Genomic DNA, 20,712 nt, shown 5'->3' with positions numbered 1-20,712 from the left:
AGAAGAATAAAAAATTTCCATTTGCAATAAAATATTGAAAAATTTTAAAGGAAAAATTATAAGGTAGAAAAAAAATAACACTGAGTTTTGAGAACTAAAAGATATTAAAAACTACTAAAAATTATTAAAAATTTCAAGTAAAAGCATTGATTTTTAAAATGAATAGAGGAGTAAACAATTTTTTGTTATTCATAAAGAAAGTATTATCTTGAACAATAGATACAAATATAAAACAAACAACTTACAAGCTACTCCACCAACTAACAGGACTTCCTGTGAACCACAATGGGCCATCGCACGTTCTAGAATAAACATATTTTTTAATAAATACCACTTAAGTAAGTAAAAAATTCTAATCTGAAGATTTAGGGTTGTCATTTCTTAAATGCAGAACTTCCATAAAATTGCAAATCTTAATAGATTCTACTATTTTTCACTGCTTATTATTCAATATATGCATAAGCATCTTAACTATAAAAAGAATGAGAGGAATCTATCAAGATTTTGCAGAAAGTTATCATTTGAGAATTGAAAATTATGTTGAATATTAATGTTATGCAATCAAGCGACTTCCAAATTATCAGTCACTTCTAATTAAAATATAATAAGTAGGGCATTTTTATAATTCAGTTCTGAACTTGGTCACAACTGCATAAATGCCATGTTTAGTAATAAACTGACTTTATGTAGTTGTTAATTATGTAGTTTATTACTAATCCATTTTTATTACAATTAGTAATAAATACAAAAGCCAGGGCGTTAATCACCTATAATCTTCAAAATAAGTGACCAAACATTTTGAAAAAAGGGATTTTTCTAGAAAAAAGGGAACAATTTTTCAAAAGCTGCTTTTTTTACAAGAAAAATATCTATATGACATACCTGCCAACTCTTAGTCTCTTCAAAGAGAATTTTCACAATGGTAGCAAAATTTTTTTTTGTTGAATTACTAGTATAAACAATAATACCTGTCTTATTTGGATCAGAGTTCGAAAATAACATTCCATAATTATTTTACACTTTAATAAATATTAATCCATTTATATGCAGTGGTAGTCAAAATCATTTTAAATAAACTTAATAAATCGAAGAAAGAAATAGGAAGTATAAATTTTACTACCAATTTAAATGCAAAAACAAAATTTTTTACAAAATTCATAAAAGTTGCCAGCTATATATGTAAAGATATTCAATTTTCACTAAATATAGATTCACCTGTATTATATATATATATACAAACTACCCTAGACTAATGGAAGAGATACTTTTCGTTTTTGACATTTTTTAAAATTTCTCAAGAAATACTAAAAATATTATGTTGCAACTTTAGAGGCGTTTAATTCGTGTGATTTTTCATACTTAGCAGTAAGATTTAAAGCTTTCAGAGGTTTAGGAGACCTACAATAAATTATGATAGAAAACAAGTATTTTTGAAAACCTTATGCCAGAAAATCAAGCAATAAGCTTCTTGCATCGATTACTAATGTTGTTATTTTTAATAGCTACATAAAACTTCATGAACTTAGTGTAAATATTTGTGGAGATGTGAATATAATTTATTAGTGGTTTAATTAAAAATTGATCCATTCATATGGGAATGGGATATATTCTGGCCTTTTTCAAAAAATTAATATTCACAGAAAAACTTAAAAAGCCACTTTACTCACTAAATTTGAAATATTTATGCTGCGTTATGCACATGTAAAACATGTGCACCAGAATTGTTTAAAATTGAATTCTAAGTATTACCTGTTGTTTCTACCAACATGGCAAAAACTGTTTCTTGCAAAGAGAAACATAAATCCTCTTTTGTATACTGGCCATCTGACAAGAAAGAATCAACACGCTCCTACAAATTACAATAGAGCAAACTTTTATATTAATGAGTTTAGCTCATCAATAATACACATAAACTAAACATTGGTTTCTCCACAGAAACAACAAATTAACCTAGAAGCAATTCTGCATTAACATTCAGAATGTAAAAAAACGTCACTCTATTTTCTATCTACCAAGAGCCCTGCACTTTGAAAAAAATAACTCTCTGATTTCCATTACACACTTATTTAAAATAAAGGAGGAGTTTATTTATGCTACAGTATTCTGATTACAGGATATTGGATGTATAGAAAAAAAAGCGTAAACATTTAAAAGTAGTAAAAACGTCAAAAAATCAGCGTGTTAAAACAGTGGTCCGCCTGGCCCTGTGCCACTGATGGGTGCGGGTTCATGGCTCAAATGGTACCAGATCATACAAACGTCCATTTTATTAATTTTTATTAACTGTAGTGTATTTCTCTCGGGTTTGTACCACTTTCCATGGACGAGAGGTTACCCGGGAGCTGAGAGACGTTGCCTAAAGCCGCATCAATATCACACAAGCAATTGTATTTTATTTTAAAGGCATGTTTAAGCATATTTAAACACAATTAAATTAAAATTATTAAATCAAAATAATTCAAATTATAAACAGAATTAATGCCCCCCCCCCCAGCAAGGCGGAGAAAAATTTATCAAGTGTTGACTAGACTGCAGTGATGAAACTGCGTTGATGAGTACTGCGTTAAAACAATAGGACTTTCAGACACATGGATGTTTATTACAAGAGTAAGCAGCGCAGGAAGCACTAAGAAATAATTAAAATTAATTACAAAATAAATTGATACTACATTCCTAATGTTATCGAAATGAAAAGTAAACATTTGCGATAGCTTTGACAATTATAGTTGTGAAAGCAGTGCCACCATTAAGGGGGAGCCATTAATAATGTACCATTTTTTTCTCAATGTTTCGGACACCCCTTCATTGCAAAATCATACACTTCACCTCCTTGCCCAATGTTTTACACTATATTGACCTAAACAGATAGCTTACAGTTCAGAAACAAAGCATTGAAGTAAGTTTTGATTTTTGTTAGACAATCTGTTTTCCGAACCAGCCGAGGTCCTGGGATATTGTACTGAATATAACAATAACCAATATAAATAAACAATATAATAAGAATATTGAATTTTTTAGCATACCAATAATATAGCTAAGCTCTCATAATTTATCAACAATAACTAAATATTTTTAAATGTAAAGTTTAATATTAATGATTTTTTTTTAAATGTTGCTCTTCAGCCACCTTAAAAAAATAATAAAATTAATTACCACAAAATCTTTTTATCAAAAATTTACAAATAAATGTACCTCAATATAAGATAATAAACCAGAGAAAGACACGTCCATGCCCTTTACAACGTATGGCAGAGGCAAATAGTTTTTCCCACTAAAAATAAATAATTCAGTAAATAATTAAAAAATATTAAATAAATTTGAATTCGCTTTAAATTAAAAGTGGTTTAAGACAGGTCAGTAAGCTTATAATCTGAAGAATTCTAAGAAGACATCTCCAACAAAAATTATTTTCCTTTTGTTTAGCATTGGCGACAATCAGCGTACATACAAAACATAAAAATGCATGAAATAATACTTACAAACAGAATGTCTAAACATAGAAATTGAAAACTTAAAGAACCAAGAATCTTCGAACTACTTTTTAGTTTTATCCAGCAAATAAATTGGTTTGTGATGATTTTAAATCCATCTTACTGTAATTGAACTCAATAAGAATTTTTTTAAATCTAAACGTTTTTGAATCTATGCTTGATTGATCTATTGAAAAGACACATAGCTTCAAATTTATTCAGCTAAGTTCCAAAGATAGTTAAAAAGTGAATGAGTTTAGTGTATAATTTGTATCAGTTTTATAGTTCATGAATGTTCACCAAAGTAATTTCTTGTAATAAGATGTTTGTATAGGCTCAAGTGCACATGATCATGAAACATACTTCTTAAACTGTTATACACAATTTTGCCAAAAGTATCGAGACTGGTCTGGTACAGAGTAAGGGAGTCCTGAGCAGTGGTTGAAAGTAGCGCACAACAAGTAGTAAAACTACTATAGTTGATACTTTTTTCGTAGTTTGTAGAGTAGTGCGCTACTTTTTTTTAAAAGTAGTGTAGTGAGTAGTGCAATACCATAAAAACAGTAGTTTGTAACAGGCATGCCAACTACTTTTAACGTTAGTTTAGAAAAGAAACACGGTTCTAATACAACTAATTTGATGGGTACAAATGGTACCTATGGATGCAATGAAAATGACCCTGTAGTTGAGCATTAACAGAAATTAAGTACTTAAAATCACGTATAACTAATATTTAAACTAGCTATTACCAAAAATAGACAATCACTTAGGTCATATTTAATATGCGAATGCACATTCCTAAACATTGATCGTACTTAAAAGGAAGGAAACATACTTTACTGCACTTAATTTCTAAAAGAGTATTAAACAATTAAAAATTGAAAGTATTTGATATTTTTGCATTTCTTAAAGGAAATATTTTAAGGGTCGGGATAGCCTGGTTGGTAGGGCGCTGGGCCTATGTCCGAGAGTTTGTGGGTTTGAACCCTGCCAGCTGAAGACTCCCTGTGTAGTTGGTGACTGATGCAGGTTAAGATCCCGTCGAGTCGCAAAGTCCTCCATGTTCCTATAACAAATCAATACCTCTGGCGGTACTGGATTGGAGATTGATCGTTCTCTGATGCACGTCAAAATTACGATCTGTGGATGAATGAATGGGTTATAAACAGGTGTGTATGATGTGGCACAAATCGAATTCTTGGTCATAGATAGCGCCATAGAAAAAACAAGAATCGCACACTCTGCCTTAAATTTGCTTGGTTTCACCAAGCAGGCTTGCCCGTGTGGCAAGTGGCATTAGAACCAACCAATATTTACTGTCAAAAAAGGCATAAAAAATTGAAGGTTAAATGAACAAATTCTAAAGAAATGTTTTGGAATAATAAACTGGCACATGTAACAAACTGCGAAGTAGTTACCACAATTCCAAAGTAGTTCGTAGTCACTACATTTAAAAAGAAAGGTAGTTGTAGATGTATATAACTACATTTGTAACGAAGTAGTTGCAGTAAACTACAAAAATAATGTAGTTTTTCCAACCACTGGTCCTGAGGTATGTAGTATTAATGTGATGTTGGTGCCACTTTCGCAGACCTGCACACATCTAGTAAAAGTCTGAAGTTTGAGTTAAACATTTCAACTACCAAGTCAAGAAAGATAAAAATTAATTTCAATATAAAAACTATCAATAGAGAAGAAATTTACCAATAGACAAAATTTTCAGTTACGCTTTAAAGAAAAATGGTTTAATAAAATTCAATTACAAAACTAAAGTACATGATGCTGTAACAGACTTATGTCAATAAGGCTTTCAAGTCACAGAATAGTTAGGAATTAAGCAGCTTGAATAAAATTCCAAACATGAAATTTCATGGTTGCATTTTTAAAAATTATTGTTTGCTATTTCGAAATTCAGAGAAAATTTAAAAATAAACTAGAATACTAATTACGTTTCAGAAATGGTTAAAAAATAACTCCTATAGATAAGAATAATAAAAGAATAGATGATGATATCAATAATGATGATCAATGCAGCTTTGATTTTAAAATGAACAATAAGTTTAAGAAAAATTTAGAAAAAGTATGGAAAAAACATTTACTTTTTAGCTAATTGCTCAATGTTATAACCAGGACTAGGATCATTAGATAGCTGAAATAAAAATCAAATCAGTTAGTTATAAAAAAAAAATCAATTCAACTTGCATAAAATAAATTTAGTGTTACCTTCAAGGCTCTGGCAAATCTATCCAGGCAGTTACCGACAGCTATGTCTATTGTTTCACCAAATATCCTATACCGTCTTTCATTATAAGCTATTATCTAAACAAAATTTAATTGCAAACTTAATTCCAGTTTTATTGATACAAAAATTTCCTATTTTAAAACTAATTTTCAATTCTCTGCTGAGCACAATTTTATTTTAAGCTAATATTTGAGACATTCAAAGCAAATTCAGTCCATGCAAAAAAGTTTTTTAAATAAATAAATTTTATCAGTTTTTTAAATCTGTAAAAAAAAGAACAAAAATAAATAAATAAATAACAGGGATGAGAATGGTCATAAAGCAAAAAGGATGAAAATTCAAAATTTGTCAAAAGGGAAAAAAATTACATGTAAAAGATACGAAAGATGCTCCCATCAAAATTAAACCCCTTAGGTTGAGGAAATAGTTGAAGCAAGGTGGGGGGGAAGAAAAGGTGTGTTTTCATTGGTAGAAGACATGCGATCTTATTGGCTACAAAAAAGGTGACACCATACTGAAAGCAAGAAAAAGTAGTTTTCGTAGGAAAGCAGGTTCATGTTGGAAAAATGAAAGACTTATGAAACTTTGACTTGAAAAAGGCGGAAAATTTGACATAAAAAATATAAAAAGCCGGAAATCTGGCAAAAGGCGGAAAAATCTCATCCCTGAAATAAAAGTTTATAATTTTTTTATTCAGTACTTTTGATTACAGATTTCGCATTAAAAGTACTGATAGGGTACTGAAAAGACTAAAAACTGGATTAAGAGACCTTTTTTTTTTAAAATGATAAATAAAATTAACAGAATTATTTAGAGTTTCAACAATTAAAACCATACAATCGACATAACACTTTTAATTACTGTTACAAATGCTGCATGTCTGACTGCAAAAATGATTTTATTATTGCTCTTATGTTCGTCATATTTACTATTAATTTAATTACCAGGTGGGAAGTGAATTTAAAATACTTTTGGACCATTAAGGATTAAAAAAAATAAAAAGTTTGCAGCTCTTTCTTTGTTTTTAAGGTTGAGCTGCATTAAAATTAATTCCTGCTTTGATAGCTTTTTTTTTTATGGCCGTAAATGATGTTACCCTTAGAGATGGAGGCGGTTTGTAAAATTGTAACACATGAAATGTGACATTCCACATTTTAATTCTAAACTAAAAATATCTAAAATTGCCATATAAAATATTTTAATATAATTTTTTTCATATATTACTTTCATCTTTTACATTATAATAAGTACAAATCTAATCATTATTATTCTTACGTTTACAAATACCATTAAAAAATTTTATTAAAATTTCAGAACATTACTGACATTCAGTTTTATAAATATGCATAACTCATTCTCCCACAGAAGTTTCAACAACTCTTTAAGGGTGCACATCAAAGTTTAGATGATTGACTACCCAAAACGCAACAAGAGGAAAGATTTTTTTTCTCGTACATAAGATTTTAGAACGAATTGTAAAAAAAAAAAAAAAAAAAACTATTTTTGGAAAGAACAAAAAAAGAGTTTAGCTCATTTGTGTGTCTGGACATCTGAGTATCAGACTTTGTACTGTAAATGAAAAGATTGAAATAACTTAAATATCCACATGTTAACAAAAATTACCTGAGTATTTCCACCACTGACATACAAAACAGTAGGATTATCAGCACCAGTAACAAGGCGTCCCATTTCGATATTTGTTATCAATGAAATTAAGGTGTCATAACAAAAATGCTTTTTTAATACACAAATCCTAAAAGATAAATTAATAAGGAACAATTAAATAATTAAATTATACTCTTTCAATATATGAAGAAAAAAATCTCCAAAACATTTCCTCCTTTATATTTAGAAAAAAATGTATACAGTTTGATCCAGCTAAAAGGTTGTTTCGCACCAACTCTTTTCAATTAAGTGGGTTATTCGAATAAAAGAGGAGTGCTTTATTCAATCTCAAATTATAAATTTTTTTGATTAAATAAACTCTATTTAATGATCAATAAACAATTGTAATTAAAACTATCTGTTTTAGTATCATGAAATATTTTTTGTTCCTCTAATGGCAGGTAACTGAAAAATCCATTGCAACTGGTAAACCCTGAGGCAGAATCGTGACAACACAGCGACATTGTCGCAGTATGTTACAGAATTCTTGCAGAAAGATTTTTCATTTTGGAAAGTAAAAAATTTTGATTTCCTTTTCAGAAAAAGATTTAGAATGATTTTCCTTTTCGCTGAATTATATTCAAAAGATGCCTTTATCTTGCATAGGAGGGGGAAGAAATGCTCGTGAATTATCTATTCTCATTTGATAAATAAAAATTCGATAATGATTGGCTTCAGCAAGATTTCAAAAGGATAATATATCAGACAAAAAACATATATATTCCAAAATCACAAAAGTTTAAAATATATTTTATTTTAGAAATCACGTTCTTTCCTTTCATTTTTTTATTTATTTCTTTTTATTAAAAGGAAGCCATCTTTTACATTTTATGACGGTAATATGGAGATTCTGTTAAGTTTTAAGGATAAGTTTTGGAATTATTTGGTACAATAGTCTGATCAAATAATACCAAAATTACAGCTATATGTGTATGCTCAAACAATTCCGTTACATCAATAAATCTAATATGTAGCTAATGGAGAAAATTTTAAACAGAAACAATTCTAACTGACTTCAATTAATGATATTATTGATTGGTTATAACTAGATAATGATTGGTTATAACTAGAGATAGAAGGAAGCTTCGGTAAGGACAAGGCTTTGGCCAAAGCTTTTTCCTCAATTATCATATCATTGATAATTTTAAGAAAACTAAATTGGAATATTAAGTAAAAACAAACACAGTAAGCTGAAAATGTTGTACAAAATTAAGGATATTAAAAAATATGGAGCATGATAAGATATTATGTATATAATTATTGAGCATTTAATGCTAAAGCTCAATATGTACAAGATCCGAAACTTCAGCTGAAGCCAAGCTTCATTATTTGGTGCCCCCGCTAAACTGCACTTTTACCAGTATAAAATGAGATTTCTCAAAAATACTTTCCTTAAATACAAATGTGTATAATATTAAAATAACAAAATTTAGTAGAAAATACAAAAGGATATGACCAATACAATGATTAACACCAATAATTGGTTTTTTCCAAAGTTGCGCAATTGTGCGAGCAACAACAGCAACAGACATTAGAGGAGCTGCAATACCAGGACCTGAACAAGATTATATAAAATTACAGCACAGAACTAAACCAACATAAGTACAAATATAAAAAAATATTTTAGAAATAAAAAACCTATTTTTTACTATTTTTTTACTTTGTTACATTTCTTGTCCTTTTTTTGATTTTGTTGTTTACTCAATTTTCATGACATTACCATATTTTTTGGCGAAAGACAGAAAACAGAAACAGAAGAACTCCAAAAAACAGAAGAACAGCAAAAAAATATTTATATGTTCAGTAGCTGAATTAAGGCTGAACTGATTACAGAAATCCGTAAAACAATGTAATAAGAAAAATAAAATAAAAATTTATTAAAAGAAAGATTTTAAAATTTATTACCGTTAACAATTTGAGGAAAAACTAATACATAATAATGAAACAGCTAATAATAATGAAATAAGTAATAATAACAAGAATAAGAAATAACTAAGCAGGCCCCAAAAAAATTCTGAAGGAATGAGTGAAGGGGAAATAAGTTTCCCTTTCGCAATCTTTGAGGGTGGAATTTTAGTGGGTAGAATGCCCTCTCCTTCAATGGAAATAACCCAATGTGACTCAACTTAGAAAGAGAAAAGAAAATGTTTAAAAGAGGGGTGTACCCCACCTCCTCCACGTGTCATTTCTATTGGAGCTGTTTAGGAGGAATCAATCAGTTATATTTTAAAGGGGTTGGGGAAAAGAAAAGGGTATGGGACCCCTAATCCAGCATTCCAAAATTCGGCACTTAATCTGATCTAATCTTTTTCTTTTTAAGAAATTTATATTGATAAGACAAAAAAAATCAGCTATATTCTTTTCATTTGGAATTTTATTCTGTTGAAGTAACTTACTTTATTTTATCTTTTAAAAATAAAAAAGAAGCTTGAAAAAAATAATAATAAATCTGTGTCAAAGGAAACATCTGTTTCCAAAACAGTTTAAAATGAAGTGAGAAGTAAAAACACCTGCATTTCCAATGAACAAAATAAAGAAATGGAAGTTGGAAAAAACTGATCAATCAATCTTGACAGCTATGCTTGTGCTTTACTGATTTGCCCCCACATTTCCTTCCTCTGTTTGACCATAAATTGGCCTCACCCAGTTGACATTGAAACTACCATGCGGACAACAAAATGAATTCTATCCCTTTTGCGGTTTTTTATTCGATTCATTAATTTTTTTTATTTTGCCGCTTTTTATTTTTTCTTGTTAATTGTTGCTTGCTTGTTTCTTTTTATCCTCATTAGTTTTTAGCTTGTTTTTTGTTGTTATTCATTGTTAGTTTCTTAGCATTAAGTGCTAAAAAAAAATTTTTTTTTTTTTTTGTAGTTCCCTGTTAGCTTTTTTTTCTTTCTTGCGAGGTAAGCGTCTTTTGTTAAAACAAAATGTTATCTAAAAGAAAAAACAAGAACTATGATCTCGCTACAGAGAAGAAACGATTATTTCTTCTTCATGGGATTCTGATTATTTCTTCTTGATTATATTATATAGATTATTATTTTGATTAGTAAAATTTCTCTTAAGATGGGCCAGTTTTAAATTCACCCCATCATAATCTACGATCGAAACTTGACTAAATTTATTGACTTTTCAGAAATTAACAGTGGAATTGAATTATAGTAGTAATATTTGGGGGCCATATTGGAATTTCCGAAAGAGATCCGAAGTTCGGCATTTCGACAGTCCCGTGAGTGTCGGATTTAGGGTCCTATTCTTCCTTTTCTGTTCGCTCAAATTACAATTGCCTAGGCGCTAAATAGATTTCCAGCTTGCGATTTTTCCTTCAGCTGGGGGTGGATACAAGATGCATACCTTTTAAATTTTCTACTTATGCAATGTTTTTTTTAAATTATTATTTCGTTTATTTATTTTCCTACAGGCTACTGCCGAAAGTTTGCTAAGAATTGGCGATGTTCTGCAGCAGATCGCGATACGGGCGAATATTTCGTCGACTTTGTTATTAATTTTTTTGTAATAGTCTTTCTCTCAGAAAATGATTTCATCTTAAATAACTTTCCTTGACAAATTTTTTTGCTACTAAAAAATATTTCGTCGTAAGCGCCGCTGCATCGAAAGCGCCGCATGTAGGGGGAAAAAACTTTTTTTTCGATAGCGTCGCAGCTCTTCCGCCGAAAAATACGGTAGTGACCCCGAAAAATATTATTGTTTTTAATAAAGTTTCTGCAAAGTGATGTGATATAAATGAGTGAATTATTGTATGTGTATCAATCAAATAATTACCTCAGAAAAAAATGAGATTTTAAATAAAAAGAAAGATTATAGGTAAGGAAATCTCAAGCAAGCAAGAGAATGATAAATTTAGAAAACTTCTCATTAGAAAAATAAAACTGAATGATATTTTTTAGAATGTAGTTGGAATGAATTTGTAGTTCTGTGCATAATACCTTTACTATATTGGCTTTTTTTTTCTGCATCTATATAAAAATTTTAATCTTGAAGTAACAAAAAGATCAATAAAAATAGCCTTAATAGTATCTTTTTAATTTTAAAAACTTAATAAAAAAAAACTGGCTTAAATACAAAATGAAGATCATTATAATACCTTTTGTATAACAAACAACATCAATTTCAGATGGTTCAATCTGTGCTTCTTCCACTGCTTTTTGTAAAACATCCAGAACATGCTTCTGGTGATGGTGAGCTGTATCTCTTGGCAAAAATCCTAACAAAAAATAACAAAAGTATATTAAATTATTTTAATCTAAGCATAGACTACAGTAAAACTATGTTAGAACACTATTTTTGTCATTAAATAAATATATTGCTGCAGAGAGATATATTGCTATAATGAGGGCCTACATTCTGGAGAGTACAATAAGATTTTTTTTTCTTTTCAATTTTTAGCATTAATATATGCATACATGCATTTATATATAAATATTATATCATTGGTAATGTTAAGTATTTCTTTAAAGGAAAGTTGCTTTCTTCCTATCATCTTAGGAAAAAATAAATTGTTACAAAATAACATGTTTCAAACTTGAAGAGTTTTCATAGAATCATCTAACTTCACATACCTAAAGCAATAAAGCATTTGATTCGTTAACATGATGTACGGGGCTCATGATTAGGTTTAAATATGAATCGAATTAAACATCTGCAACTTCTGGTCGATAAAGGAGGCATTTTTAAAAAGGAAGAGCTTTGGATAGTCTCCATCTATATGAAGGATGAGGTTGTACTGATATCTTATATTAGTGAAAAGGAAAATTCCAAACAGTCTTATTTAGACAAAAAAGATAGAAAACATGGCAAAAGATGATAATAAAAAAAAGAATTTCTTTTAGTATTTGGAAAATAAAATCTAAGATAAAAAAGAAAATAAATCCAAAAACTTTTTTTCTAAAAATTCTTTTGCGCAGCGTATACTGTTTTAGAGAATATTTCAATATTGAGGGCGTAGAGCAACATTAACTCTTTTGCAGATTTATCAGGACAACAAAATATTATTGTAGTAGAGGAAGTTATTGTGTTATTGTTGTATTAGATATTGTTGTAGTGACAGTTCACAGTATTTCAAATAGTGGATAATTCAAACATCAATATCTATGAGTATAATTTTTAAAAAACTCACATAATTATTTTTCATAACAAATGTTATTTTTACACCAAAAAGAAATTAGGAATTTTTTTTCCCTTCAGTTACCACCCTTGTTCAGACATTTATCAAGTCTGAGCAGCAAACTAGCCTGTCTATGACCTCTCTTCAAAGAAAGATGCCACCAGTGCAGACGATCACTACTGAACACCGTTTTGTGTCATTCTCACTGTCAATGGACCACGCTACAAGTTTAAGAACTCGAGGTACAAGATCGGAGCGGAACAGAAAAAAATCAAACTGTTCCCAATCGAATTGTTGAATAAGGTTTTAAGTGAAAACGAACAACAGAATTGGGACATGCTTTGTCATGAAGTAACATGAGGAGGCATTTACCCAGGATTCCATGTCTCTTAAGAGAACCCCATACCACGGGAGAAACTTTTCGCAAATGCTCATTCACCTCTATAGCTAATAACTAAGTATAGAAAAAGTGAGTTCAGACAAACTTAGAACAAGCCATAAAGTTTTAAATACTAACAAGAAATTTTTAAAATATCAAAATCAAAATAAATTATGAGAACTAACTATATCTTAGGATTTCGGAATGGAGAAGTTCTATTCCAGTAATTTGTTTGCATTATGATATTTTGAATTTTTTTTCAGTAATCGAAACTTAATGACTTACTCTAGGCTTGCCTGAACTCACTTTCTCTTTTTTTTTTTTTTTTTTTTTTTTTTGAAATTTTAAATTTGACATGGAGGGGAAAGAGATTCTGCGACAAAAAACTATCCCGTGGTATTTTGTCCTCTTAAGTGCTCACCACATTTTTCACTGTGAAATATTTTTTACGGTATTGTACTGCACTGATTAACTATATTACAGAACACACTTCACGGTCAGGGGAAAATTTTGAATGTTTACTAACAAATATAAACATGATCAGTTAACAGACAGATCAGTAGAATGTGTAATCAGATAGAAGAAAACAGTACTAACATTCCAGACACACTGAGACCACATATAAACTTTAAATATTACCGCTTTAATTTTAAATGTTTGCCAATAGAATGTCAACAAGCCAGTTGTACTATAAACAGGGATGAGAGTAGTCAGAATCACGCAAATATGAAACTCTACATCAAATTTAAAGAATGCGAAAATACAAATCATGATGCGTAACTTTTAGATCACAATACATAATTTTTAAATTGCGTGATATTACAACCGCAAAATCGAAACACGACATTGGATTTTAAGCTCGCGTGAATATGAATTGCTACATAGGGTTTTAAAAGCTCATAAATAAAAATCGCTATGCTGGTTTCTTAAATCTCGTAAATAAGAATCACAATGCACAATATTTAAATCGCCTGAATAAGAATCGTAACGTTCAACTGTTAAATCAGGCAAATACAAAAATTGATGTTTGATAATAAAATCGCAATTTTAAAAATGCATAAATACAAAACACGATATTGGATTTTTAAATCTCGTAAATAAGAATCATAATGTACGGTATTTAAATAGCGTAAATAAAAATCGCAATGCGCAACTTTTAAATCAGGTAAATGCGAAAATCGATGATTGATATTAAAATTGCGTGAATAAAAATCGACATATTTGCAGAGTCTGGACTTGGGATTTCCAAAAGGCTTGTTTGTATTGTTTTTGTTTAGACATAATAAATACAAATTTACAAGATTAACTGAATGAGCAAATAAATATTTTCACCGCAAATCCACCTCTATTTTTTCTCTCTTTTTTTGTTTGTTTTCACGCCAGAATGTAAGAAGCAGCGACGTCTGAATTACGAAAATACGAGCTGTCCCGCCGACGGATAAAAAATATGGAAAATCTTATTTTCTGTGCGTGAAATCGGAGAAAATAGCTAATATAAGTAAAAATGCGGAAGGGTTAGCAGCTAGGGCGCAGTTTGAATTTTCTGTTTATCTTTGAAAATTGTAAATAAATATAATTATTTTACTTCAACGACTGAATTTTTTTAAAAAAAAGCGGGATATTTATTTTAACAAAAAAAAAACTAAACTTTTAGAGAATCGGAGTTTTTGATAAAAAGGCTAAAATTCGAGAGACAAAAAAAATCTCATCCCTGTATAAAGGCCAACCAGTTTTATCCCAAGGAAATGATTTTTAGAGAAACTTCAGAGGGAGGAATAAGGACTTCAATAATTTCGCTCCGTGGAAAATTAAATTCCTCATAAAATCAGCGGAAATTCGGGGGGGAAATGGAAAAATCTGAAAAAAAGCGGAAATCTCATTCCTGACTAGAAGTTCCGGATCAATGGATAGAAAGGAATGTCATCAAGAGTTTCATTACCACAAATTGTTGGGACCTTTGAGCATAACTTTGATAATATTAAAATTAGTTTTACTTTGGCACATCAGCTCTTCTCAATCCTCTCCAAGTATCATTTATATGAATGTCAATTATCTAGTTAATGACTTCAATTCTGATTGATAATCAACAATTTATTGCTAATATTGTTAAAAATGATGTTATGTCATATGCTATAATTAGTATGGATATTTTAACTCAGGCTGAAACAAAAATACAGCAGGTTCTTAACAAAAGTTACAGCAGGTTGTTAAAAAAAATTTAAATAATGAGATGGAACAGTTCGAGCAATTTTTGATTTCTAATATTTCCATTAAAGACAATTTCAGTTTTCTTTTTTTAGAAACATTTTTTTCTCCTAGAAATTAATACTTATGTCTGATAATTAATATTTCTTATAAATTTTTCAGATGATGTTATAGCGAGATATTTTGAATTTTTGTAGCTGTGATTAAGTGAGTATATATTACTTTTTATTTATATTTTGTTCACTGGCACACCTGGGGTCAGGTGCGATTTGTCAGATGACCAGTGTAGGAATGCCTCTACGCACAACAGCAGCCACAGCCTCTAACAACAGAACTAGTTTAGAGCTCAGACGGAGAAGTCATTTTTAAAACTCTTCTCAAATTTGTTAATTTTTATCATTAAAGTTTATTATTTTTACAATGTGTGCTCTTAATTCTGGCTCAATATATGAAATCTCTATTTTTCTTCTCTAACCATTGTATAGGTTTTTCAACCTCTACAATGGCTAAAAAATTATAAAATCTGAATTTTAGAAGATAATAAATATAATCAAACATTTATTTTTAAAAAAATGTTCCAAGATTATTGTCGTAAGAACAGAGAAATGTATATAAAAATTGATTTGAAATTTCTAAAATATAAAAATGAAGATATTTTATAAAAAATTTAAAACATCTTAAAAATCTACCTTCACCAGGAGGAGTTATGTACGTAGCTCTACAATTTGATAATACTTTTCCATCTTTAATGATTCCAACACCCAGTTTATTTGCACTTCCTTCTAATCCGATGGCTATAGTCATCTTTCTACAATATAAAATATTATTAAAATTTATTTTACAGAAATTAGAAACACTACTACATTTTTATAAAACAGCATGTAACTTGAAAATGGAGAAAAGAAATTATGAAAAAAAAAAAAGATTTTCTTGTGCATGTACTATTAATAAGAAACTTAGATGAATGAAATATATTTAGAAGTTTTTTAATGGAATTCCTAGAAAAAAGGTTGGGTAGGGTTAGAATTATGTATGAAAGAAACCTATTTCTTCCAAGACACTAGAAGAAACTGTAAAAAAAAAATCTCAATAACATTTACAAAATGCAAGAAAGTAAAAATCTTTAATATCATTGTTTAGCAGTAATATTTAATAAAAGCCACCAAAATAGTTTAAATTTAAACAAATTAAATTTAATGTATACCATAAAGTTAAAAGTTTTTCACATCTACTTTATTTTAACAATACAATAATTTCCACATTATTTATTTCAATTTTATTCAAAATTTATCCAGAGTAATATATCATTTATTTCACTCAATCACCATTTTTTTTCAATTATATGTTGTTTAATTTAAATCTCAGTTTCTATTAAATCATTGTAATGTTAAAATAATTCATTTATGCTAGGGGTGCACAACCTTTTTCAGTGAAGGGCCACATGCATAGCAGATTGACCAATGAAGGGCCGCATGCCAAAGTGTTTAGACCGACATATTGAAAGCAATTGTTGGTTGTGATTGTTATATAAACATCATTGTTTTTATAACACTAAATTCTTTTTGTCAGTTAACCTTGTAATCTCTTTGCAGAAAATACAATACTTTAAAACATTTAAAATTAGAAAATGCAAAACTGATTACTTAAGAAGGAAAACAGAATTCAAAAATCAGAATCAATTTATCAGAAAAAATTTAGATGAATTGAAATAATTAAAAAACTATGGAAAAATTGACTTTTTTTTATCACATTACAAAAAACAAAAAACAATTTAAACATAAATTTTAACGTTACATTTTTTTTCATAGAATTAAATTTCAAATAAATAAATATTCTAGTTATTAATATAAATTCAAGTTAAATACTTTGATTTAAAGAAAGTTTATAGGGTTAAAAATGATTAAAACTAAAACAAAACCCCTTAAGTGGAAAATAAGATTTAGCATTTATTAGGGAATGTACTTTAACTTTCAGACATTTTTATTTTAAATTAATAATAAGAGGCTGAGAGGGAAGAAAAAGAAGGAAAGAAAACACATTAAATTTTAAGGAACTATATTCCTTAATAATAAAAAAACTATTAAGATACTTGTTTGCAACTTTTTATGACGAATATATTTTTAACATGACCCTTACTATTTACAATTAATACACAATCAATTAACAATCAATAAAATTTACATTACTTTGCGAAACTTATCTTGATAAAAAATTTTATACAGTTAAAATTTAATGATATACAAATCATTTCCCAGCATATAATCATAAATGATATAAAATGCTCCAAGAAGGTAGAAAATGGTTTAAAAAATTTCTTAATGGTTATACTGTAATTTGCAAAATTTTTGAATATTGTGATAATTTTATCTACTTGATCATGTGATATTTTTTGAGCCATTAAATGAAAATGTAATGATTGTATTTAAAGACAACTCTGTAATTTTGAACAGGCCAAATTTATTCAGGAAAACAGTCTTTCGACAGAGGCTGTTGTGGGTAGTAATAAACTTAGAGCAAATAACATAATCAGTTTTGGAATGTGTCCTAGATGGTGTTCTTCCCTTCTGGGTTTTTAAATCGCGGAAATACAAATAGCGATGTGTTATTTTTTAATTGCTTGAATACGAATTGCTATGTGTTATTTTTTAATTGCTTGAATACGAATTTCCACGGGTGATTTTTAAATTGCGCAAATAAAAAACTCGATGCTTGTTTTTCAAATCGCGTGAATACGAATCGTGTGGCTTTTAAATTGCGAAAGGACTACTCACAACACTTGATTTTTAAAATGCATGAATATGAATTGCGATATATGGTTTTTAAAACGCTTGCATATGAATTGCGAGAAAAGTAGCAACGGATGATATTTTAAACACCAGAACACGAATCGCGATATGTGATTTTAAATCCCGTAAATACGAAACGCGATGGATTATTTTTAAATCTCGTTAATGTTAATGCGAAATGCGATGCGCAATTTTCAGATAGCGTAAATACATATTACGATGTACGACTTTTAAATTACATGTGACAACAAAAAGAATAGGTTCGATATGTGTTGTTAAACTTGCACGTGTTCATGGGACTAAAGAATTATGCCGTGTTTTGAATTATTTTTTTTTTGCAAAACAGACCGCTTTTAATATAAACACATCTCGTTTTTTTTTCCTGGGAGGGTGTTGATTTGGCTAAGATACGTTAATTACTTTTTAAGTAACGAAAAAAAATTAAAACTGAGTCGAATTTCACGAGTTGTATTATTGTGTGAAAATATCAGGTATATTCTAAATCACAAATAAAAATGCAGCAATAACGGGAAAGAAGAAAAATCACGTTCAAAAAACCTCTTAAAAAATGCGTGTTAAAATCGGTACAACGCAAATGATAAAATCGGCACAAACAGAGCACGTAAAAAAAAATTATTTTAATGCGCGATTCAAAACTCGCTTGCTGTCAAACCATAGTATTAAAAATATCATAATCTTTTTAAATCACGGGGAAAACGTAATAACTACTAAAACAATAACCAAATTACTTTAATATTTCAGATGAAATTGGAGCAAATAAAGTCCATCAAAATTTTATGTAATTTAAATGCAGAATTTAAAATTAAAATGTCGCAATAGCGTATAAAAAATATCGGTACTTTCAAAACCTTGTAGAAATGTGTAGGAATAATTTCTAAAATAACGATTGAAAAATAATTTGATTTGCGATAAAATCTATACAAAAAACCATGTCAAAAAATGGTTATCTAAATGAGCGATTCTTTATTCGCGATTCGTAATAATATCGTGCTAAAATATCGAAGTTTTAAAAACCAAGGGGAAATGTGCAGCAATAACTGTTGAAGAAAGGCTCTAAAATCATTTAGATTTTCCATGAAGTTTGCACAAAAATCGCTATTTCAGACACTACTTGAAAATGGGTAGCAATAATTACCGAAAAGTCATTGGAATCGGCACATACGAAAAGCGTCAAAAGTGGTAATTAAAATTCGTAAATCGTAATAATGATGTATTAAAAATATTGCGATTTTTAAAACTATGCTGAAATCCGTACCGTTAACCATCGAAAAACTACACTGATTGAGATTGGGTGCGTCAAAAACTTAAAAGTGTAAATTTAAATTACCGAATTTTTTTTATTATTTTTCAAAAACAAATATTTAATTTTTTTCTCTTCATTTTGTTCAGATTGCTGCCGCGGGCCGCACATCGAGGGTTGGCGGGCCGCATTTGGCCCGCGGGCCGCAGGTTGAGCACCCCTAATTTATGCAATGGAAAAAATATATATTATCAGTAATCTGTTGTATTTTTCTTCTCCAGTTTCTAATATCTTATTTTGTATTCCTCATAGAAGAGCCGACCCAATTTTTGGGTTTACGACTACTAATGTTAAACTCCGTAGCCTTGTAATTTTGAACCAATCCAGAAGACAAAGAAACTCGTGGATCAGTACCATCAGAGGTATTGATTTGTTATGGGGACATGGAGGACTTTGCGACTCGACAACTCTTACGTGCATCAATCAGCATTTACTACACGAGGAGTCTTCGGCCGGCTGGGATCGAACCCACGAACTCTTGGACATGGGTTCAGTGCCCTACCAACAGAATGATCGCCAAGTCTTGGTAACTTCCGGCTAGCGACCCACGAGAAACTAAGAAAAAACATGACAAAAAGGGTAAAATTCATAGCCACCCCAGGGCAAACAACTACCCTTTTTTTTAAAAAAAAAAATTCAAGTTTGACATTCATTTGGTACCTTGGCGACTGTAGCTGGCACCACAGATCACTGACTGGGAATTATTAAACTCTATGGTATCCAAGAACTTACTATGAAATAGTAAAGTTGTCAGCTTCAACATAAGAAACTGCTCTAATTAGTTTTTAGACAATACAATATTGAAGCACAAGAATTCTATGTTTTTTCTAAGTGTTTTTAATTTTCTCATGAGAAATATTAATTATGTAGCAGGGACTAATATTGGGGATTTCTGCCCAGGTATTATGAAGATTTTATGAATTTGAACACATTTAGTCGATCAGTTTCGGATCATTATGCTTCATAGATATGCGCTTGTAGCTTTTGCAAATACCATTCACGGAAAATTCCCACTAAAGGCAAATTCTCAATTCGCGATCGCTACGAACTATAGGGGACGCTGTTGTATGAGACGAATACCTGCAAACAAAATGGTATCTCTTTTTTTTAGAGAAAGAACATCAAAAACACATTGGAAAAATATTTGTACATAAGCAGAAAAAAATATGTATCTTCTTATTAGAGTTAAAACCTAATGCCTGAGAAATAGTTTTACTAAATTTAATGATGTAACATGAAAGGCCTATTCAATCTTTACATTCCATAGTTTTAAGAATCACATTATCTCAAACATTAAAATAAGCAAAAAGTATACATAAGCCTCATAATTGTATATAATTTAATTTTGTAAAAGAAGTTTTTTGACTACAAATTTTATCAGAAAATTTTAAGTTTCAATAAAAATCATTAGTACTTAGAAACTAAAAAACTTAAAATAAAGAATGCTTACAAAAAAAAAAAAAACAATTCTAAAACTTCTCACATTAAAATAAAAAACTTTCATGTTCTTTTTTGT

The 20,712-nt window shown here is 29.4% G+C and overlaps 1 protein-coding gene across 3 annotated transcripts in view; it reads right to left on the bottom strand.

Moving 5' to 3' along the window:
- The window catches only part of Tcs3 (Probable tRNA N6-adenosine threonylcarbamoyltransferase Tcs3), a 29,076-nt gene extending 8,922 nt beyond the window's left edge, over window positions 1–20,154 (bottom strand). The window contains exons 1-10 of one of the 3 annotated variants that reach the window (XM_087160603.1): window positions 19,857–20,154; window positions 15,779–15,897; window positions 11,486–11,605; window positions 8,831–8,932; window positions 7,336–7,409; window positions 5,694–5,789; window positions 5,570–5,619; window positions 3,193–3,271; window positions 1,750–1,849; window positions 246–302 (exon numbers count right to left, since the gene is read on the bottom strand). In XM_087160603.1, coding sequence (XP_087016729.1) covers window positions 246–302; window positions 1,750–1,849; window positions 3,193–3,271; window positions 5,570–5,619; window positions 5,694–5,789; window positions 7,336–7,409; window positions 8,831–8,932; window positions 11,486–11,605; window positions 15,779–15,893 — 793 coding nt within the window. In that variant the 5' untranslated portion in view covers window positions 15,894–15,897; window positions 19,857–20,154. Of the gene's footprint in view, window positions 1–245; window positions 303–1,749; window positions 1,850–3,192; window positions 3,272–5,569; window positions 5,620–5,693; window positions 5,790–7,335; window positions 7,410–8,830; window positions 8,933–11,485; window positions 11,606–15,778; window positions 15,898–16,293; window positions 16,392–19,856 lie in introns of those variants that run through there. The other 2 variants (XM_087160604.1, XM_087160605.1) reach the window with 2 other exon arrangements.
- Window positions 20,155–20,712: the final 558 nt, after the last annotated feature.

Source organism: Parasteatoda tepidariorum, chromosome 4 (assembly GCF_982258835.1).
Source record: "Parasteatoda tepidariorum strain Cologne lab strain chromosome 4, Ptep-v5.0, whole genome shotgun sequence".
Classification (NCBI taxonomy): Eukaryota; Metazoa; Arthropoda; class Arachnida; order Araneae; family Theridiidae; genus Parasteatoda; species Parasteatoda tepidariorum.
The sequence above is the reverse complement of the archived record's forward strand: the minus strand, read 5'-3'. Positions and strand labels throughout refer to the sequence as shown.